General features: G+C 38.0%; 1 protein-coding gene across 2 annotated transcripts in view; it reads left to right on the top strand.

Annotated features, from left to right (window-relative positions):
• Positions 1-23718, top strand: part of SMAD2 (SMAD family member 2) — a 57753-nt gene that overhangs the window by 29035 nt on the left and 5000 nt on the right. The window contains exons 3-8 of one of the 2 annotated variants that reach the window (XM_080919680.1): positions 10826-10915; positions 11901-12094; positions 12981-13115; positions 15970-16044; positions 22031-22084; positions 23330-23542. In XM_080919680.1, coding sequence (XP_080775806.1) covers positions 10826-10915; positions 11901-12094; positions 12981-13115; positions 15970-16044; positions 22031-22084; positions 23330-23542 — 761 coding nt within the window. The remainder of the gene's footprint in view (positions 1-10825; positions 10916-11900; positions 12095-12980; positions 13116-15969; positions 16045-22030; positions 22085-23329; positions 23543-23718) is intronic. The other variant, XM_080919681.1, reaches the window with a different exon arrangement.

Raw genomic sequence — 23718 nt, forward strand, 5'->3', positions numbered from 1 at the left:
TTCCAACTTGGGATACTTTTTTGAGTTGTTAAACACTATATGTGAAAATTAAATTAGAACATCTGTATGTTGTATTAAACATCTTTGTACTCTTTTCAACATTACCTATAATTTTTTAAAGTAAAAAGTTCCTAATTTTTAAAGAGCTGGAAATAATCCCACAAACCATTTTTAGACTTGATATTAGATTATTTCTATGGCCGAGGATGTTGTATGTTTGTGGGAGACCTGTTGTTGTTTTCAAAGTCAGTGAACATCCATGAGGATCTTGGATAACATTGTGACAACACTTAAAGTTAGACATGAAAGACACTGGGGACAGCTGCCCTTTTGGGTCTTTCAACATCAAAAAGGGGAACACAGGTCTGAGTATATATGATCTATGCTATACTCAGTGAAGAATTAGTGTGTAGCTTTCTTTCTTTCTTTTTTTTTTAAAGGCATTTTGGCATAAAACTATATGAATATATTTTTGTCAGAGTGTAGTTTTCAAAATGTAATCATTGCAACTCACTGGTCTTAAAACAGAAACATGAAGGTTAAGGTCAAAAGCATCTTAACAAAACTCAGTCTGTTTAGACGTCCAGCAGATTGGAGTCTGTCTGATTAAGGACATTGAAGAAAAGAGATGGCATTCATACATTTAATTACAGAAGAGCACAATTTCTCTTAACTTCAGTAACTAGACAGAAATACCTATTCTTGTGTCTTAGTTATTTCAGTGGAGGAACTGATCAGTTCAGTGAGTTAATGAAAACAAAATGGAGTGGATCACCATATTGTGATGTGATTTAACATAGGAAAGAAGCAAATGAGAAATTAGCAAGGTTGACCTTAACAGACTCATTGTCTGTCTGAAGCCAATAGTATTATTTTAAATACCAACTCAGACAGTTGGAAATAAAATGATAAGAAAATAATTGCATTTGTAAAGCAATATACCTAGGAATACAGCTTTCTTAAAAGATAGAAGATCTTTATATGACATTGTAAAGCTTTGTTAAGAGAAATCAAAGGAAAATGCAAAGAAGAGTCAGTTTTTATTTAGCATAGCCAGGGTATCCTGTGACACTTAATATGCTGCATGGAGCTGAAGCAGCATGAGGTGATAGAGAAACGAGCAGACATTTAGATAGCAGTTGCCAGGTGGAAGAAGACAGGGAATGGTATAGTAGATTTTGCTTTTATTCAGGTAGCTAAAGTTTCAGTGCAGAACACATTGTGTTTCGGGCCTGAAGTTAGCACAAGTCTGAGCTTTGGACCAACACTGAACTGAGAAGTGAGACCAGAATCCCTGCAAGGAGTGACTACATAGGGGAGCTCAACATATTTTTAAATGATGTTGAAGATTATTGGCTGACCACATATGTAGAGCAGACTTACAGCAGCCTGCTGAAAATTAAAGAAACAGGTCTTTTCAAAGAAGGGTAGAGAGTGATTTGACTTGCTCAGAGTGCCATTTGATTCCAGCCAACCAAAACAGAGACTGATGATGGAAGAATGTGGCTAAACCTAGAACCATCCACCAGATCCAGCTCTCAACCAACTCTGAAGTACTGAACTGCAGAGAAAGAAAACTTGTCTGCTCCTTATGAGTGGCCAACCAAGACACACCTTAGATATTGAAACTGTTAGTTGAAGCACTCAGTAGTATTGGTTAATGGGCTTTAATACTTCAGTGTGGTATTGGCATAAAAAGAAATAAGTAGTGTAAGATAGATTGAAACATGTTTGAGTGGTTTAGTGGGTAAAAGGGCTTGCTACCAGGCCCTTCAGTAACCTGAGTTCATTCCCCAAGACTCAAGAATATAGTGAAAGATTCAGCTGCCTGTGCCTCCCCATGCTGGGGCTAAACGTATGCACTGCAGTGTCCAGCCTACATTGTAGCTTCTTCAGCTATAAAATGGCATATAATAATAACATTTTAATACAATAGATTTGGTTTTTGTCAGTGTTTTTTACTCATTGTTTACCTGTATCTTTTGCTAATGTGTTAAGATAAGAATTCTAAAGCTGCTTTCTTGGTGCCATAGAAGGACCATGAAAAGTCTATGGAAGGTACTGGGAAGAAGGCATAAGCAAGCAGGAGGACTTCAGAGCCAGCACTTTTGGGGGGAAGGGGGCAGAGAAAGCTAAAACCCTGAGACTCAGCTGTCAGCTAGCCTAAATAACTAGATGAGTTCCAAGTCAGTGAGAGACCCTGTCATAAACATAAGGTGGACTTGGTTGGGGAGATGGCTTAGGCTGCTCAAGCCTGAGTTCAGATCCCTGGAAGCCATATAAAAACCTAATACAGTAGCAGCAGAGTGCTGCCTCAGCATATCCTCATTGGGAAGTGGGAGGTGGAGGCAGGAGGATCTCCAGAAGCTAATGGCACGATCAGTTAGTGTCTGAGATGTCTTGGTGCCAAAAAAACAAAACAAAACAAAAAAAAAAAACCAAAAACCATGGAGCGGACTGGTTGTTCTTTGTTATCAGCCGAAGTCACCATGTAGCTCTGGGAAGCAACTCCCAAGGTTGTCTTGCATATGTGCAACCTCTCCCTCCTCTTCCCCTCCCTGTCTTCCTTACCATTTGTGTAGGGTGGTAGCATGTAGAGTATTCAGTTTGGTGGCTTTTTGTTACTATGATCATCTTTGATTCCTGAATTACCCAAATTGCAAATTTTTAGATACTTAAAAATAAAAGGATTGATTTTTTTTTTATCAGTAGAAATAATGATGACTTCTTAGTTACAGATTGTTCCCTACAAATCCATTATGTGAGTTTATCACTCATCAAAAGCTAGAGTCTCAAGTGAGGCCATTCTCTAATTGGTTAACCCACTTAATTTGCTCAGTTTTCAACCTACTTTAATTTTTCTATGGGGTACCCTATATTCTTACCCGCCTGGATATGCAGAAGAAACATTCTCCTTTGACAAAGGTTATAAAAAACAAGTAAGTCAAACAACGGTTGTTTACTGTTATATACCATGCAGATAACATGAAGGGTAAAATTAGTTTAAGGATTTATTGGGTTCTGAGGATTGGGTCTTCTTTTGCCCAAAGTTAATGCTTCTTTGCCAACCCCCTCTCCCAAGGGCTCCTCCTCCCCAACTTTGAACTTAGATCCACTTACCTCTGCTCTGCTTTCTGAGTGCTGAATAAAAGGCATGACTACTTTTCTCCTGTCCTGTCCTTGTCTTTCCTTTCTGTTTATATATAGTACTGAAAACTAAACCCAGGATCCTTACATGTGCTAGGTAAACATGCTATAACTGGGCTATATCCTTAGCCCTGAGAGTTTTGGAAGAAGACCTCAGTTTGTATCTCGGGCTTGCTTTGAATTTGCTGTGTAGCTCAGGCTGGCCTTAAACCTGAAACGTTTCCTGCTAGCTTGCAGTGCTAGTATAGCAAATTTGTATACCAGCAGATCTAGAACCAAGTTAGTTCTTGAACTGAGTTCTAAGTGCTTCTTTTTGTTTTCCAATAATATGTATATGCATAAATGTAAAGAGTATATGAATGCAAACATGTTTGTGGATATTTGAAATGAAGTACAAAATGTTAGTTTATAAAATATGCCTTCTAGGGTATATCTTATAAATGATGTTAGATTTGAATTTTAAATTGAGCTTCAAATGTAAGCTTATTGTGTTAGATGAATAAAAAACTTTTAAAGTTTTGTTTTTGTTTGCTGGGTGGGGGTGGGGGAGCACAGATGCCACAGTGTAAATGTCTGACAACTTTCAGGAGTTAGTTCTTTCCTTCCCCTGGTTGAAGCAGGATCTACTTTGTCACATTGCCTGTTCCAGCTACCTGACCTGCTAGTCTGGAGCTTTCTAGGAGATTTTTTAGTTTCTACCTTCCATCTCCCCTTAGGAGTGCTGGGATTACATAACTGGACACCTGTATGTGTAGGGATTGGACTCGGGCTGCTAGGCTTTCGTGGCAAGTACTTTTACTACTGAACCATTATGCAGGCCTAGGGAAACTTTAAATGTGTTAGTTATAGTACTTCCTATAAATGTGATTAATAGGGAATTTTGATAATTTTGATAATTAGTAATTTACTTATGCTGATGAATATGGTTGCCATGTTTGCATCCTTGGGATTTTAATGTGTTGTATTTCATTTTTCTACACCCCCTCCTTTTTTTGGAGGGTGAGTATAGAAGCCAAAAAGCTATATAATCCATATGTGATCATTTGCTCTAGAGAAACTGTTCCATACAAAGAACTTGTGTGGCTCTGCAGTAGGTGAAATGCAACCATGCTGGCACATCTGACTTTGTAGTAATGCAAGGACATCATTGTAGATGGTCTGTGGTCTAGTGCATCTTACTTTAACATGCTGCGATATTCCTTCTAAACTGCATTAATAAGCAGTGTAAATTTAGTTAGACTGAGTAGACCATTTCTTTTGGTATAATTTTCAATAGCTAAGCTGTTTTACAAATGTCCTGAAGTTAGGCAGTCAAACTAATGAATGTAGAGTCAATGTGTTTGGGGTGTTGCTATCATTGTTAAGAGATGATAAAACTTTCAATCCTGCAAAATAAACAGAAACAGCAACAGACAGAGCTTGTTGTTTAGGACACTCTATTTTCACATTGCACGTCTTTTTCATACCTTCCTTTTGCTATCTGTAGTAGTTGCACACTAGCACTACAGGCCTGCAGCACCAAGCCTGGTTCAGAATTGCGTATTTGAAGTGTTCTACACTGTACTGCCTTCCCACCTCTCCAGCATTCTTACATTGTGCTATCATTAACATTTAAAATAATTTAAAATGTATTTTGTGATTTCTTCTCTCACTTAGATTCACTTGGTTATTCTAAAGTTCATTGACTTTTTATTGCTCTAGCGTGTGTGTGTGTGTGTGTGTGTGTGTGTGTCTGTGTGTGTTTAAATACTCTTTGTACATTTGAATTTGTTATCACTGTACCTGTCTTCTGTGACTTGCAGGTGGGTAGGGTTTGTGTGTCCTGTCCACTTAAAGAATTACTGACATTGTTCCCATATTGATTTCTTACTGATCTGTCAGGTTTTGCTTCCTGTTTTGTTGCTTTCTTTTCTTCCTGTGGTACCTGATAGGAGTGGAGCAGTGGCCTCCTGCAGGATAGAGAGCACCCTGACCTCAGCTATATCTCTAGTCGATTTGTATCTTGGATCTGACTTTAAATACTTCAGGACTGTTAGTGTCATGTCTTCTTTTAAATCTTTGTCTTAATATTTTATCTTTAGTCTTAAATATTATTGTTAGGGATTTGGGGCTATCTCTTTTGTATTCCAAGTCTTGTCAGTAAGGAACTTACAGGTATACTTGGAAGGAAACTCAAGGACACTTTTAGGATTTCAGAGAAGACCAGGACAGGAAAACTGTCCTGGCAATTGCCAGGAAAGGGACACGGACAGACACACACACACACACACACACACACACACACACACACACACACACACACACACCCCTTATGTAAGACTAAATAAAGCAGTGGGTTTTGGCAAGCAACCAAATAGAGGGAGAAAAGGGGAAGGGCTTCAGAGAGAGTGAAAAAACCCTAAGGATCTCAGGAAAGCAGGCTCAGGCTTTGGCCAGTATTTGAGGGAAAAAGGAAATTGTAAAGAAGAAAAAGGAAAAGTTACACTTTCCTGGGTAACAAGAAAGAGCACAAGTCCCAGGGCACTGCATTGGTGGAAGCTTTGTAAGTGGCTTTGTGGAGGGTTTCCTAGGATGTCAAGGACTTTACTCAATAAAGGAATGATTTCTATTCTCAAAGACTTGTGTATTTTATGTATATGTTCGTACATGTGTTTTATGTATATGACTGTTTGCTTGCATGTATGTGTTCATACCGTGTGTGTGCGCAGAGTTTGAAAGATGGTGTTTGATTTCCTGAATCTTGAGTTAGCAGTGATTGTAAGCTACTGTATGGGTGCCAGAAACTGAACCAGTGCATTCTGTAATAGCAGCAAGTACAAATCACTGACTTATCTCTACAGCCCTTCTTTTATTTTTTTCATCTGTTCTCAGATAAATCAGCTTTTCTCAAGTGGATTTCCAGCCAGGTGATTTACAAACCCAACTGGATTAACTCTTAAGAGAAAAGACAATAGTATATACTCATCTAATCACTGATGTGGGTTGGGATTTCATGCTATTACACAGGGATAAATATACTCCATTCATTTGACCGGGGCGTTAAGGAGAGGCAGTTCTGATATTTGCCTTTGTAGTGTTACAGGAATATGGGAGGTTGAGGAAGGATGTCCCATCCTAAATGTCTCCCAAAGCTGTTAATCCTGTAATGATTCCACTCAAGAATTGAGACTCTAAATTATTTAGAAACCAGACCAGGGATCAGCATAAATCCCTAAATACTTGTACCATTTCTGGCTTCCATCTAGGACGAGACCAAGGGTATTTCCAGCTTCCTGGCCAAGGGCAAGAATCTGGTCCTTGTTCTTAAACTGACTGCACCATTTTTATGTTCTGCCAACCATTGTTTCTGATAGTACTCTTAACATTTCTTTGACTAAACACTGCCTTTGTAAGCACAGATCATCAAAACTGTTCTTTGTTCAAGTACATCATTTTTGTATGGATTCTGTTTTCATATGGCAACTCTCTCTCTCTCTACCTTTCCTTGGAAGTGCTATATTGATGTTAATTACTGTTGCTATGACTAGATTTAAATATCATTTGGGCTTTGATGTCTATTACTATATGTGGTTCTTTGTGTTTCTTCTGTCTCTTTGGATGTATTATTATTACTATTACTATTTCATTTTATTTTTGGTCTTCCTTTTGGTGTTGTCTTCATTCTGGCTACTTTTTGTATTGTAATAGCATCCTTAGCTTTGTAATCATGCAGTTGCTTTTATAATTCTGTTTATCTACTGTTGTCTAAAACTTACATTCATGTGTTCTTTAGGTTGCAAAATTTTTTACACACCCTTTCTTAGAAATTATAAGAAAATAACATTTACCTGTTAACACTTTTAGGTTTTAGTTTTTCATGATACTGGATTTTTTTTCTGTTATAATTTTTCTTTATCCTGAAATATTTATTTTCCTTTGGTATTTAATTTCTGCAAAGTCTGCTAAAAACAAGTTGGTTGAGTTTTTGTTCCTTAGAACATACTTGCATCTCAACTTTGTAAAGGCTACTTTGCTTGTTTATGGGCTTGTGGGTTAAAAGTTCTTCCTTTCCCTTGCATAAAGATGTTCCATTGTCTTCCAGCTTTCATTGTTTTTTTAAGAGATATTGTGCTTCTGTCTCTATGTAATGGCTTGTTCTTCCTAGACTGCTGCCAAAATAAAGCAGGCAAGATTGTAAAGGCAGTAAGAATGGGAGTTACTTTGTAGTTGTGGCTTCAGTTTTTTGAGATGACTGAGCATTAAAGGAAGAAAAATAGGGACCCCAGGCAGGGACAGGGGGTCATAGAGCCATCCATGCCAGTACATGTAGGCTCTTCCATGTGCTAACTTGGTACCCACTCAGGGGTAGGGACTGGCTTTTCTGGAGTAGGGGCAGGGCCTTAAGAGGAATTGTCTGCCTGAGGGTCTTTAGAGGAGCTCAAGAGACTTGAGAAAGATTTATACCAGAAAGTTCTAAAAGAAGTCAGTGCCTGTCATAACTTGTTAGGTAGTTTAAATTCTTTGGTGTTCACCAGGCCTCTTGGGTATTTCAGTTTAGTTTTTTTATTAAATTGGAATGTTTTAAGACTTGAGAATGTTCTGGCCATTTTCCTCAACCATTAACTTCAGGTTTTTTTTTCCTCTCTATTATACAACTGCACACATAACTGGCTTTATTTTGTTTGTGAGTCTTATTTTACTATTTTTGGTTAGGTCATTTCTGCTAATATGTAAATTTACTGATAGGTTCTTTGGCCATTGGGCTCATTATTTTACTTTGTAATTTCCAGTTTTAGCATTTCTGTAGTTTAGGTTTGTTGAGATTCCTGATCTGTTCATTAATTTCAGGAGCATATTTTTAATAAAGCTCTCCCAGTTGTTTGTTATTTTAGTTGTATACTAGTTATGTGGAACAGCATTGTAGAAACGTGGAATTGTGTCGCCCGCCCTCTGAAGAGGTTGGGTTTGGTTTTAGCAAGTGTCTAGTAGCTTCACAGTTCAGACTCTACTTCTGCTGTTGGCACTCTTAGAGCTTTGCACTTTTCCAAGTGTGGTTTCATCAACCCCACTACTATCTACTTGTGTCAGTCTAGAGTTTGGGCAGAGGTCATTGTTGTTTTGAAGATTTCTCCCTTGTGGCTCCTTATTTACAGTTAAACTACCAATTTTATGCATGCATTCCAGTTGTCCTGAATCACTGTGGCTGGGGACTGCCCTCAGGTAAAAAGTGTTAGAACACAGCTTGCATTCAGTGTGGCATTTACTCATCTGCAAGTCAGCACCTTTCACATTACATACTTTTTTCTATTTATCTTTAAATACTTTAATATTTGGTTGGTCAGGGCTGTGATTTGAGGAAAACTGACCTAATTGAAGCTCCTGGACTTTACTGGAAGCAGTTTGCTTTGAGGTAGTATGTTCTTGTGTCTGCGTGCTTTTGAACTCAGGCGGATTTGTGATGTAATTCTCAATCTGGTAGGACCAGTCTCTCCTGGGCCTTCTCGTGACTCATATTATGTGTTATATACTTGGAGAGTCTTGTCTGGGTCATAAACATTCTATGAATTAGGGGCGTGTTTCTGTTCATGTACATTGTGTTTAGTTATGTTAAAGTTGGTTCTTTAATACTTACACATACTTACTAGTTGCTTTGTGGGTGTTGTTAAGTGGATGTGTTTTGAAGTGTTCTGGTGCGGTGACACATAATCATAATCTAGCACTTGGGAGGCTGAAGCAGGATTCTGTGTTTCAAGCCAGGCTGAGCTACACATAAAACAAGCAGTTTTACTAGCTAGACTCAGTATTCTTAAACAGTCTTTCCAGTTTGAAGGAATGTAGCAAGTGAAAGCTGTGAGCTGCTTGGTGGCTTGCAGGTGGGTCATGCAGGGGGGTCTACATCATTGGCCATTCTCTTTCCCACCCATTGTACCCCAGATTCTGGTTCTTTGTTCTCAGAGGAACCTGAGTGAAATGTTCTTCCTAATACCATGGCAGAGCAGCCTCCAGTTAGGCTGCTGTTACTTTCTTTATATTGTTTTCAAAGAAAGAATCAGCTGTATACTGTTCACTTCATAGTCAAAAGAGGGATGTCTAGATTACTCTTGTTTCTTGGCCTCTTGTGCAAAAGCACCATAGTATGGTGATGTACTCTTAAAAAGTGAGACTGTCTAAAACAGGTCAGGGCAGCTCAGGAAAATGTCCAAGTGTATTTTTTTCCTTTCCTTACCCTTCTCTTCCTGTCTGCCAGACTCTTTTTTTTTTTTCTTTCTCTCTTCTTTCCCAGGAAAGCTCAGTTCCAGTTACTGCATACTCTAAAAATCAGGAGTACCCTACAGCTGGCTAGCTGTTTAAGGGTCCTGGGTTAGTCTAGACAGCTGCTTTCAAGCTGTGGGCTACAACCCCTTGACAGGGTCCTCAAAATACCCTTTCATAAGAGTCACCTAAGAGTACCAGAAAACGCTGATATTTACATTACAATTCATAACAGTAGCAAAATTACAGTTTATGAAGTAGTAATGAAAATACTGTTACATTTGGGTTACCATAACATGAGGAGCTGTATTAAAGAACTGAAGCATTAGGAAGGCTGAGCACCACTGCAATAGAATGTCTAACCTCAAGGAAGCCTGCACTTGCTTTCCTGTTGCTCTTTATTGATCCACCTACCTAACAAATATGAAACTTAATCAGTTGTTTATTTTTAAAAGTTATTAGAAATGTTCCTGTTTTTCCTCAAATTTTATTGACTTTGGTAATATGTAAGAAGTAAAGCTGAGTCTCAAAAATTATATTTGACTGAATTTTAAAGCATAGCTTCATAGCCAAGAGACAGGGCACTCAAAAGGTCTGTTCTGAAGGTTCCTTTTAAAGTCTTCCCTTCACCCACAGGCCAATAGTTACTTTGAAATGAAATAATAGTTCAGGGGAAATAGGGTGAATTACTTTTGACCTGCCTATGTTCTGGAAAGAGATGTGAAAAAAATTAAGATGTGTATAATAAAATAACCTTAGTTTATGTTATTTTGCCCTTTATAAATAGTGGCATGAAAGCAATTACAGCTTTATGTAAATGGAATTTTTTTGAGTATCACAGATAACCCAGAAATAAATATTAACTGTAGATGTGCCTGGTTTATTTGATTATTTTAAGATAGGATCTCTTAGACCCTGCTGGCCTTGAATTTACTGGGTTAACCTAGGCAAGCAGTGAATTGACCCTCCACGTGCTGGGATTACAGGCGTGTGCTGCCATACCCAAATGATAATAAGTGTTGCTTTTAGCTGGACCTTTTCTGTATTAAAAGTGCCAGTTGATAGCTGTTAATTGAAGTGGTTTTTTGTTGCTATTTTTTTAAACTGAGTAAAGAAATGAAGCCCCATTAATGGGGTTGATAGCATAGGATGAACTCTGAATAGAAATTGGCAAGGACGTTTATAGGTATGATTTCATTAGGTTAGCAAGGATTGGTGGTCACATATAAAAACATAATCATAACTTATCTGGAGTCACATGTTCCATTTATTGGCTTCCTTCATATAGAAAATATAGTGGCTAGTACTGACCCGTTATGGGTGAAGCTATGTATATTTTCTGGGTGAAGGAAGTATTCTGTACATTCTCCATGCTTTGCATCATGGTATTTTGAATAACCATGCTTCCATGTTCACATCAACTTTTTGTTTTTCAATTTATGCACAGCACTTGCTCTGAAATTTGGGGACTGAGTACAGCAAATACGGTAGATCAGTGGGACACAACAGGCCTTTACAGCTTCTCTGAACAAACCAGGTGAATATTCTGCCCTCCATGGGACCCTAGAGACCGTGTGGGAGGGTGTGCTGTGGAAGATCTTGACTGGGGTGTTTAGTGTAACTTCTGCCTAGGATGTTAACATACTGTGAGTAAGGCATAGCATGTAAAATATCTGCGTGCCAGTATTAAAAATATATTCAATGTTTCAGCTGATGTTTTGGTCAATGCAATTTTAGTTTTGGATCATTAAATTATTGTGTCCCATAAAGGATAAGATCTTTTTATAACTATATTCATTGTAGTCCAATATTAGATAAATTTGTTACTGGCCTAATTTTTAAGTAGATACATAACTAGTTTTTTTCTAAATTTCTTGTTACCATCTAAAGCTCATCTTTATACTAATACGTATTTGATGAATCTCTTACATCACAGTTAATAGTAGGCTAACTTGTTTACCTGTCACCTTTTTTTAAAATCACATCATTCTCTTTTAAGCATATTGGTATTTGTCCATTCCATTTCATCACCATCTGCATTTCTGTGTGAGCCTCATAAATAAGCCCCAGATATCAAGAGAGAGTCACACTAAAATGAATCACATTGGTCTGAGTAAGTTACTGTCACATCATTGTTGATATTTGCCATTTTCATACTACTTCCTTTTTTTGACAACCAGCTGCCTTCAGATTTAATGCCTTTGAAAGGGTTTAGCTTTTAAAATATGGATGTTGATGAAGTTTTCAAGTATAACCACAAAACACTTTGTAGATCACTTGCCGTACAAGGCTACCCTTGCATTGGCATGTGAGTTGTTATATGCACACTGATAGGAGACAGGAGCAAGTGCCGCTGCCTGCTCAGATCCAAGCCAGGTCGTGTCCTTCCTGGGTATCACTAAAGCTGACTCGATGGCTGTGCTTTCCTTCATGTCCTCTTAGTGTGTTAACTTAGCCCTGTTGACAACACCTAGTCTCTCCTTTTAAAAGTGCCCTCCTTTTTTCCCCTTGCTTCCAAATAGGTCTCTTGATGGCCGTCTTCAGGTGTCACACCGGAAAGGGCTGCCACATGTTATATATTGCCGGCTGTGGCGCTGGCCCGACCTTCACAGTCATCATGAGCTCAAGGCAATCGAAAACTGCGAATATGCTTTCAATCTGAAAAAAGATGAAGTGTGTGTAAATCCTTACCACTACCAGAGGGTGGAGACACCAGGTAGGAAAACTAGATGGTCTTTGGTTTTGTTTTCCTGCTTTTAAACTGAAAGGATGACTAGTATTCCCTGTGTCTTGGGGAAGTTTTAATATAAAATTCTAATAAACTATGTTAAATTTAGCATATTATTTGGTAGGAGTCTTAAATTTTTTTTTTTAATTTTTTAAACTTTTATAAAAAAAAGTATCTTGGAAAGGGACACGTCCGTTTCTTGGGAGCATACTTCGTTAGTTGGACAGCAAGGTATGTATGTAGGAAGCCCCTCGGATGTGCTGTTCTGAGAGCTGTCCGTGTGTCCCTGTAGTACCACTTGCTTCCAGCATTCTAGTCTTTAAGTTCTTTTGGAAGCGCTTGAATGACATTTTTCTAGAAGTGGTTTAGTGAACTTTGTAGTAGGACTATTGGTTTAGTGAACGTAGGCTTAAAACCTAAAACAATTTTATTATTAGAAAAAATATTAAATCCTATTTTATTTAAGATATTTTTTATTTTTCCTCAGACAGGATTCTTCTGTGTAGCCTTGCCTGTCTAGAACTCTCTGTAGACCAGGTTGGGCTTGAACTCAGAGATCCTCCTGCCTTCCCAGTGCTGGGATTTAAAAGCCTTTGCTACCCCTGGGCTCCCTCAGCATTTCTAATAGAATTTTATAAATTCTTATGGTAATATAGTAATGATAGGGACACATTGTCTCCCAAAATAAACTAACATTAATTTGGAGATTTAAATGGTAAATATGTAAATCAGCTGCATGATCAGATCTGTGAGTTCCCTAGTGTCATAATACCAGGCAGGTGTGCCCAGACTCTGAAACGTGAGCCACTGCTCTCCACCTTCAGCAAAGGCCCCTCACCCCTGTCACTAACAGAGACTTCTCTAACTCTTACAGTCTTGCCTCCGGTCTTAGTGCCTCGGCACACGGAGATTCTAACAGAGCTGCCGCCGCTGGATGACTACACCCACTCCATTCCAGAGAATACAAATTTCCCAGCAGGAATTGAGCCACAGAGTAATTACATCCCAGGTACTTTTTTGCCCTGAGAGTATCTTAGAACTTAGGTAAATAGCAGTCTTGTAATAAATGCTAAGTGTTAGTAATATGGATTCATCTTTCAGGGCCCTTTTTGGATGGAAAAGTCTGATTTGTGGGGTGGTTATTTTGTATTCAATACATTAAACGGCTTGTTTATATTTTTAGTACATAAAAATAATCATATTATTAAATTAAAATGTATAATATTAAACTATATAATATTTTTATTATAAAGGCTTATCTTTTATTTTCAGTGACTTTAAACAAGGTACTATGAGAAATAGAAAAAAGGCCCTTGTAAGATTGTAGTAGTTGTTGAAGTAGAGACAAGTGCAGAGCGTAGGCATAGGGTATGGTTTAGGAACGCATCCCTGGACAGGCAGTGGAGGTGCATACCTTTAATCCTAGTGTTGGGGACAGGGGGTGGCAGAGGCAGATAGATCTCTGAGTTCACTGCCAGCCTAGTCTAACGAGTAAGTTCCAGGACAGCTAGGGCTCCACAGGGAAACCCTGTCTCGAAAAAACAAGAAAAGAAATAAAAGGATGCAGGGAGTGAACTCAGGTGGCCACACCGTGTTGGGGACACTGCCCACTGACCTAATTCACTGGCTCTCGAATTCTGCTCTAGTCTCTGCTTGTCTGTGGCCTAATAATAGTTCACAATTTGGTTCCAAGCTTATAGTTCTTACTATTTTCTAGAAAAACAACTACTGTGTTATTTTTCTTACCTACTATTTCTTTGTGTTTCTATTAACAGAAACTAATTAGAAATTAATTGTATTCTAGATTTTTCGTCTCTCCCAGTCTCTGCCTGCCTCATCTCACTTACTTTAAAAAGATTTTGCTATTTTGCTTTGTTTGAAATAGGGTTTCTCTGTGTAGCCCTGCTTGTCCTGGAAGAGATCTATGGACTAGGCTGGCCTCAAACTCAGATACTCACCTGCCTCTACCTCTTGAGTCCTGGGATTAAAGAACATTTTATTGACATTAACAGGGAGGAGATATGAGCATCCTACTACAGTGGAGTGAGATGAAGGAAGAGAAAAATCATAAAATGAAATATTTCCTTTTTTGCGAGAATTTTACAAACTGGCTAGGGGAGAGAGAGAGTGAGTGTGTGTGTGTGTGTATGTAAAACACAAAGTGGAGGATTTAAGTCTTTCATGTGGCACCTGTTGTTACTCCATAATGCTAAGAAATTAAAGTGAGCACACTGAGACACACACTAGAGAATTACATTATTCAAAATGCTTGGTCTTCAAATATTAAGAGGTTTGGATTTATGTTTTTCTTTATTCTTTTAGATATTAGTGTTTTATAAAGTAGCAAATTAGAAATAAAATATACCAGTTGTTTTTCTGGACACTGTCAGCTGCCAGTGACAGCAAAACCAAACTTTTGCTCCATTTCAAAATAGCCTTCTTCAAAATTTTTATTTTTATTATTCAAAATTATATACATATACATATAATACATACATACACACACTTGTGTGTCCATGTGCATGTGAGGGTAGGTGTCCACAGAGTTCAGAAGAGGGCATTGGATACCCTGGAGCTGAGCCCCTTGACTTGGGTGGTAGAAACTGATTCTAGTTCTTTATAAGAATAATACCTGCTCTTAACTACTGAATCTCTCCAGCCCCTGAAAGAACTCTTGACAGTTTTAAAAAATGATAATAGCTTATTATCAATATGTAGATAAATAATAGTGGAGGATGGTAAAGAAATAAAATGAGATAGAGTCTTAAAGTTGAGCTTTCTCCATCTTAGAACTTTGAAACACTGATATTCAGACTGGCAGAGCTCAGCTTTTTACGTTTTCTTAGTTTTAATTTTTAAAATAGGACATGGTGACATGAATTATTACTTTTTATTTTTTGGTTATATAAAAATAGCTTAAAATTTTAGCATTAGCTATTTTGCTACACTGACTTCTAATGAGAATTTAGGGGCAGACTACTTGTTTGTGTATTTGTTTTTTTAAGACAGGTTCTCACTATGTAGACCAGGCTAGCTTCACACTTAAAGAGACCCTTCTATCTCTGCTTTCCAAATGCTGGGCTTTAAGGTACCTTTGTCCTGTTGACTGATGTCAGAATCTTTTTTATGTCATGTGCCTGCATTATTTTGAGTTACTGTTAAAAATTGAAAATGGAATACTATTAAAAATCTTTGTACTTTTTTCTCTAAAATCACAAATGATGAAATTATATACATGCTTTTAATATCTTTGAAATTTACTCAGCTATACAGATGCCTCTTAAGTATAAACATTTAATTCAGAAAATGTATTGGAAATGGTGTTAGAATTCTAATTTTTCAGTAATTATGTCTGTTTTCTGCTTTAAGCATTTTGAATGGTTAATCATTTTAGGAAGCTGAGCAGGGGGAGGTGGGAGCTTTTTCGGATAGAATCCAGGGTAGGCCAGTCCTGAGTCATGTTACTGTAACCTCCTATTACAGTCCACTAGCCTTTTTTGTCTTGTTTTGTTTTCTTTTTAGTGAGAGTACCAATGTCTTTGAATCATATGAGAGGCATCTTTGAAGTTAGGTTTTTGGCTGTTGTCCCAGAATTATATACACACATACCTGGTGGTAAATAATGTCTAAAAAAATATGCTAAGAAAGCTGGATTATGTTATAAACTGTGTTATAGATTCACCTGCAAGATATGAATTAAAACTTAATGTTTTATGTACACACGCCCAAAGTATCTAATTTTGCTTTTTATGATGATACTTACGTCTTTGGTTTTCCAAATGATTCATTGCATGTATTTGGTAACTGAGAGAAAGAACAGAAATCAAATCCAGCTCTACTTGACATGTTCCAAACTTTTCTAGAAACACCACCACCTGGATATATCAGTGAAGATGGAGAAACAAATGACCAACAGTTGAACCAAAGTATGGACACAGGTAAATATGAGCTTCTCAGTAATTAGCCATTGATTTGGCCTTTTGTGATCTTAGAGCATGTCACCAGCCACACATCAAGAATATGTCAGGATAAAACTTGAGTGTGGAACCTAGTAAGATGGCTCAATGGCTAAAGATGTTTGCAGCTATGACAACTTGAGTTTGGTCCTCAGATACCACAGAGCAGAAAGGAGAAAATCAGCTCCTGTAAGTTGTTTCTTGACCACCACACATGCACTGCGGAAGGCATGTACACTCTTAACAGCTACTCCTCACAGTGTGAAAGAATACCAGTAATGCTTGTTGGCATTCTGAATTTAGAGATGTATCCAAATGTTGAGAAATGTACCCTAAAAGCAAACTTCCCATCTTGACAGTATCTCCACTATCATAGATGTGTGTTACTTTGCAGTTGGTTAGATGTTTCTCTTACTAGAGTTAACTGAAAACCTAAAAGTTCTCAATGCTTTTCTTTTCCAAGTAGTCTACGCTGCTGTTTAAAGTTCTAATTACCCCATGAGTGGGTACCGTTCATAAAAACCATGGTCACCCTAGTAACAGGTTTGCAAGAAGTATTTGCGAACAGAATAGGGGGGCCCACATTTCTATGTGTCTTTAACTTAATAGTGAAATCTGAATATAGTAAACTATTCATATAAAATACCTTGTTCCTGGTCTAATTTTGATTAATTTCTGATAATTAGCTATTATATCCAGTGTTGGGAAAGTTTCAGCATAAAGTAATGAATATTATATACCTTAAAGCTTTATACTATTTGTTAAATAGTAATTCTATAACCCAAGTAATGTCATTGTTGTGATTTATTCAACCTGTCCAACCTTAAGGATTAGTGTCTTAGTCACTGTTTTATTGCTCTGAAGTGAAGTCACAACCAAGGCAAAGAAAGCATTTAGTTGAAGTCTTGCTTATAGCCTTTGCATGCAAAGTTTAGCCTTTTGTCATCCTGGTGGGGGCATGGTAGCATGCAGGCAGCTGTTGGAGCAGTAACCGATTGATAGGCAGAGAGGGAAACCTAACCTATACCTGCCAATTCTTCTAATCCTTTTAAATAGTGCCACTCACTAATGACTAAGCACTTAAATATTTGAGCCTTTGGGGGGACCCATCTTAGTCAAACCATCGACCCGAAACTCGGTATGAGGCCTGGACTGCCCTCTAACTCAGGTCCACTTACCATGAGTATGAGACTCCACCTCTAGCCTATCTAAGTTACTGTTAAATGGACGGGCACTGAAGGGAGAGGGAAAGGCTTTCTATCAATTTCATTGTTAGTTAGATGCTCAGATAAGATGACTTTGCTGTAGCTATGTCTGGCTGTAAGAGTTACAGATAGAAAGATAGATGATAATCTACTGATCATTGGAAATAGCATGTTACATATGTTAATAAGATACTTGGCTTTTCAGTTAACTCTCTGTGACCCTCAGTATTTGTTGATGAGCAGTATTTCTGTGCTGTCATAGCCATTCCCTTGGTCTTGAAAGTGGGTGGCATGTAAAGTTGCTAAGTATTACAAGTGAGATGATGCCCACATCTGTTTGAAGAACATGACGGTAACAGCTGTTAGTGAGGTTGTGGAAAAGCTGGAGTGCTCATATATTGCTGATAAGAATGTAAATTATAATCATTTTAGGTAAGTTTTGTTGTTCTTCAAATATTAAATAGAATATTATTGCATAGTCCCATCGTTTGACTCCTAGATCTATACCCAAGAGGATTTAAACAGCTCCATGTAAAACTTGCAAGAATGTTTGTGTTGTAAACATTTTATGTATCATTTCCAAATGGAAACAACCCCAGATGTCTACCATATTTTGAATGGCTGAACAACATGACGTATGTTCCTACAGTATAAGTATGACCTGAAACCTGAGAGAGCATGGCCCTGCTGACACCTGTGAGAGAAACTCGTTTAAAGCTAGTCAACTTGTGGTACTGTTAGATAAGTTTTCACTGGCTAATATAAAACCAGTAAGGTTTTGAGAATGCATTATTAATATTGATAACTTTTAGTTAATGAATTACATAGGTACTTATTATATTCTACTTTTTAATTTTTTTTTTTAAAGCTTTGAGATGGGACCACAATCACAAAGGGCCATCATCATACGCAGGATGGCCCAAAACCCGGCAGAGTAGTCCCAAACTCACAGGTGCCATCTTGCACGAGCTTGTCAAGTTGCTGGATTTTAGATGTACGATAATGCCAGGCCATGTGTGCTTTTAAAGCATATGTAAAAAACTGAGATGAAAGTATAAAGAACTAGAAAAGAACCTACAATGTTTTTTTATAAGACAGTTCTGTACCTGGAGCCCACATGAAGGGGAAGGAGATAAGCAACTGCAGAGCTGTCTGTCCTCTGACCTCCCCACACACACCGGGGTATATGTCATACACACTAGTTTTATTTTTTAAATAAAATAATAATTATTTCTAATTACAGAGTAAATACTTGCACAATTCCCTATTGAGCATGTTAACTGAATATCTTATGTTCTTTATCTGATTGAAAAAGTTGTTTCTCAATTTATTAGTTATGATGATAGAAGATTCTAGTGTCTCATGCATGCTAGGCAAGCCCATTACCACTCTTCTGTACTTTTAGCACAACTTCTGTATTGTGTGAGGTTCTGATGATAGTGTTAATTGTGAGAAGAGTGTGTGTGAGTGTGAGGCTTGAGGGCAGGATGAGTTCGTGTGTGCACACAGGAGTGAGTAGGCTGTGCGTGTGTGTGCGTGGGGGGGGTAGGCCACTGTAGCTGCAGCTGGGTTGGTTTGGTTCAGGTCCACTATATCTGTTTTGCTGTTTTAAAACTGTGGCTCTGTAGTACTGTCTTCACACTCATCACACAGTACAGAGTCAGGTGAACTTACATCCTCCACACAACAATGTTAGCTTGAGTGCATATAGCAGCATGATTTACAATTTTAAAACAATCTGAACACAGCCAACATGTTGAAAAAGTGTAGTCCATCCAGCAGTGTCAGAAATGACAAGATGTGGTGAAACTTTAGGTGCATGCTAAATGAAGCATGCTGATCTGTAAAGGCCATGTGCACTCTACACCAGCTGTCACCTTCTGAAGAGACAAACCTGAAGTAAAGACTTGAGGGGTTATAGAGGAGAATCGAGTAGGTAAAACCCTTTCCATGTATAGAGCAATGAGGCTGATCTGTGTGAAAGTAAAATGAGGGAAGTGTATTATACATTTGTCAAAACCTACGGAAAATAAACATGAATAAGCGTTATTAGAAACTTTGGGCTCTTGATTAACAATACCTGAAAGTATGTTTAGCAGTTGTAGCATATTATCAGGGTAGGGAATCATGGACAGAAGTCTCATGGATATGAGACTTCTTTGTACTTGACCCTCAATTAGACTCTGCCTCTAAAAATACTCTAAAGAGGAAGTTGAATTTTTTGTTTCATATTTTGTAATGAGATTTAATGAAGCTTTAAAAATATACTAAAGAAGATCTCAATATCAGGGAAAGTGTTTACAAATGATTTCTAGAAACTGGTTTAGATTTTAAAATTCAGAAGTCAAAAGTGAGAGAAAAGACAATAAAAGTGGACAAAAATAAGAATGTACTACTTATAAACAAAAACAATTATAAAATAGTTGTTCTTTTAAGGATGCTAATTTGGCAAATGTTACCACACAGTGATAATGCCAAAAAAACACAAACTTGTCAGTTCTTAGTAGAACTAAACATTTTGGGAGTGAACTTTGACACGTAAAAAACCACACTATGCTCCCTTTCTGAGAAACTCAAACATACATAAACTTGTAAGGAAAGTATTTCTCTAGATGCTTTGGGTAAAGACAGGCACTCCCTGTCTTCTGGATGGAAGGATGGCTTGTGGTAGGCCAGACTCCTCAGCAGAATTTATAACATGAATAGTAACTTGATCAGTTATTAGTTATTTAAAACAGTATCTTTAAAAAGGATTGTGTTGCCTTTCATCAGTCTAAAGAATTAACAGACAGCAAGTTTACCGATTACTTGTAATGAGTATTTCATAGATGTGTAAATAATTACCAGCAGCTCCTCCAGCTCCAGTTGTAAATCTCTGCTGCCAGAAATACCATGAGTTTCGGTTCATCTTGCCAAGTGTATTTTGACATTTCTCATCTGTACCTGTTGTAGTTAGCCAATGGCTTTTCAATGAAAATACAATTGTTTTCTAAAAATAGTGATTGCCAGCTCTCTCCAGTCACCCGCGTGTGGTGACTGCCACTTTACTTGTGTCCTGAACACGCTATTGTCTGTGGTATTACGGTGGTGAGTGTGGTGCACTGTAGCCTCTGTCTGTGCTGCCACACACAGTGCAGCTAGGAGCTGACCTGGAAGAGGAGAGCACTGCTCATGGGGTCGCTGATGTTTGTGACTCTGGCTTTTCCTCTCATTCTGTGTCTTTGTGCCTTTTATTTTCTGGATTAGATTGAGAATATTTACATAGGACTGAAAAATGAATATTTTTCTAGGAAAACAGAATTTTGTAAAGTTAATTTCAATAAAGAACTAAACCTCACAGATAGAGAATTCTCAGAGATTTGTTTGCTGGAATTTCACAGAATTTTTTAAGAACTGTACTGTGGACATACACCTGAACTTGTTACAGAGTGTAGAAAATGACATAATCGGTGTAAATTGCTGCAAGTCTGGTCACAGAACCTTATACCTGTCTCCTGTGTTTACTTATTACTCTTACTTGAGATTCCTGGAGAGGTTCTAAATAAGTGATTTGTTTCAGCTCAAAGTCAGATGTCCTGCTTTATTAGTGGGAAAACCCTAATCACAATGCAAATGTGTGTGTCTTTTGTCAAAGCTGTTCTAATTGACATGAGCCCCAATAAATGCTGTTATCAAAATTATAACCCAGTCACTGAACAACTGACCACATGCTCTATAACCTTGACTATGAAGAGACTTTAATTATTTTAACCTTTAATATATTCTGAGCCACCTAAAGATGGGTAAATGATCAGGACAAGAGAGTCAGCAAAATAGCAGACATCACAAAACTGAAGTAAAACATAAATAATTACAAACCAAGAGAAATGTAAATGCAAATGCCCATTTTAGACAGGGTCTCTTAGCCTGCTATGGTGGTGTATACCTTGAACCCTAACCAGTACTCAGGAGACAGGCAGGCGGATCTCTGAGTGCAAAGGCCAGCCTGGTCTAGATAGTAACTGGTAGGACAGCCAGTGCTACATATTGAGGCCCTGCTTCAAAAAAGCCTACCCATGCTAATCTCCCTACCTTGCTCTGTAGCTGAGGCTGGACGTAAATCCTGATCTTGAGATCTTGTGCTTCTGCCTCCTGGGATGTGAGCTTCCAGGCATGCACCACCATCCTAGCTCAGAGCTGCACTGGTGCAGATGTTTTCATCTGTTGTCAGTTATGCCCTGGGCAACCAAGTTACACCTCGATAGTTAGTGAGAATGTGTGCTGGTACAGCCTTCTGAATGATAATTTAGCCAGCATCTATCAAAACTGGGAAGGCACGGACCCCTAGATCTGATACTTACTTATAAAAACTGGCCCTGATCAGTTGCACCTTTGTTCTTTAAGTAATCGTAGAAGAGTTATAGAGAAACATCTGCCCAGGTTTCTAATGAGATAATTCATACAGATGCTTACAACTCTTCCTACTGGTCATGTAAAGGGAGTGACACAAAATAGAAGTATATTGGCTGGTGTATTTTATAGAATACTTCTGGAAGGTAGTGGGCTCTGGTGGGGGACCTGGGTGGTTAAGATGAGTCAGTCTGTACCGTGAGAAATGTGTTATTTAGTGCATCACCCTTTGTGCCTCATGTGTTGCAACTCCCTGAATTAAACTTAAATAATGTCTATACAGTTATTGTTGGTGAAACATTCAGAACCATTTCCTTGTTACTTGATTGTGAGTTCTGGAGAAATGTCAATGTCAGCTTTCTTCCCTAATTCAGGCTCTCCGGCTGAACTCTCTCCTACTACTCTTTCTCCTGTCAATCACAGCTTGGGTAAGTAGCTAAGACTTCTTCTGTTCTCACTGTCTTACGGAGAATTCTCTCTGGAAATTGCTTTTTGTATGTATGAGGAAAATAAAATTATTCAGATGGTTTATATTAGGTCTTTAAGAACGGTTTATACTAAAGGCATTTTCTTCATGATTAGGAGAAACAGTCTGAGTCACTAGAACTGCTCTTCATGAAGTTGTATAATTTAAGGTTTTGATGGGTGTTTATTTAGGATGTATTTTACAGTGGTAGTCTTTAGGAGAGATGTGTAATACAAAAGTCGCATACATGTGCACACATTCGTGTTTCTTATTTTGGGCCCACATTTCCCTGGATGTTTCATATTCTTCAGCTTCTACATATTTGAAATTTATTTTACAAAACTGTTATTTTTTTTCTCTTGTAATCTTCCTTACAATACATCTCAGTAAAAATGAACAAAGTTAATTTTTTGCATGTACTTCTTGTCTTAGTTAGGGTTTTAATTGCTGTGCACAGACGTCATGACCAAGAACTTTTCTCATAAAGACAGCATTTAATTGGGGCTGGCTTACAGGTTCAGAGATTCAGTCTTTCAGGAGAAGCTGAACGTTCTACTTCATCTGAAGGCTGCTAGCACATACTGACTTTAGGCATCTAGGATGAGGGTCTTAAAGCCCACATCCACAGTGACACATCTATTCCAACAGGGTCATACCCTCTAATAGTGCCACTCCCTGCGCTGAGCATGCACAAACCATCACAGTCCTCATTTTCTTAGTAAGTCATCTCTTGGTGCCATAATCAGTTTTCATTTGCACATTTGTCTTTCACTGTGTTTCTTACATGTATGATGTTCAGTAGGTGTCTGGGAAATGTTTTGGTTCTTTTCTCATTGTAATGTCTCTAGTTTCTGTGACTTTTGACTTTTCTGTTTATTCAACTCTAATTTAGTCATGTCCAAAATTACTTTCACAATGCATTTTAGATACGCACCCAAGTACAGTAGGGTGACCTATTTTCTCTGTTGTTATTTAAAACATAAATAATCCAGCATAAATTTACTTTATGAGATGGGGAGGTTTTTAAAAACTGTATCTAGTATGATCTATGGAAATAAGTTTTATATGAAAAACACCGAAACTCAAGTCTGGTGTATGGAGACTGGTACAGATGTCCCAATGACTTTCTGCCTGTCTGCGGTGTGCAGTGTGTGCACGGTGCTCAGCATCTTGTATTGTTCATGCAGCATCTCTTCTTTTACTTCAGATTTGCAGCCAGTTACTTACTCAGAACCTGCCTTTTGGTGTTCAATCGCATATTATGAACTAAACCAGAGGGTTGGAGAGACCTTCCATGCGTCACAGCCCTCGCTGACTGTAGACGGCTTTACAGATCCATCAAACTCGGAGAGGTTCTGCTTAGGTTTGCTCTCCAACGTTAACCGAAATGCTACTGTAGAAATGACAAGAAGGCATATAGGTATGTTTTATTTTCTTTGTGTGAAAAATTGCAATTTACTCATAATACAGTAGTATATAGTTTTCATTCAAGCAAAAGTTTATATAGAAAAGCTCAGCTTTGTCTCCATCCGTGAAACCCTTTGATAGAACCTACTTGCTCAGTGTCTGTCAAAAAACAAAAAGAGCCATGTTTAG

The sequence above is a fragment of the Micromys minutus genome (assembly GCF_963924665.1).
Source record: "Micromys minutus genome assembly, chromosome: 8".
Classification (NCBI taxonomy): Eukaryota; Metazoa; Chordata; class Mammalia; order Rodentia; family Muridae; genus Micromys; species Micromys minutus.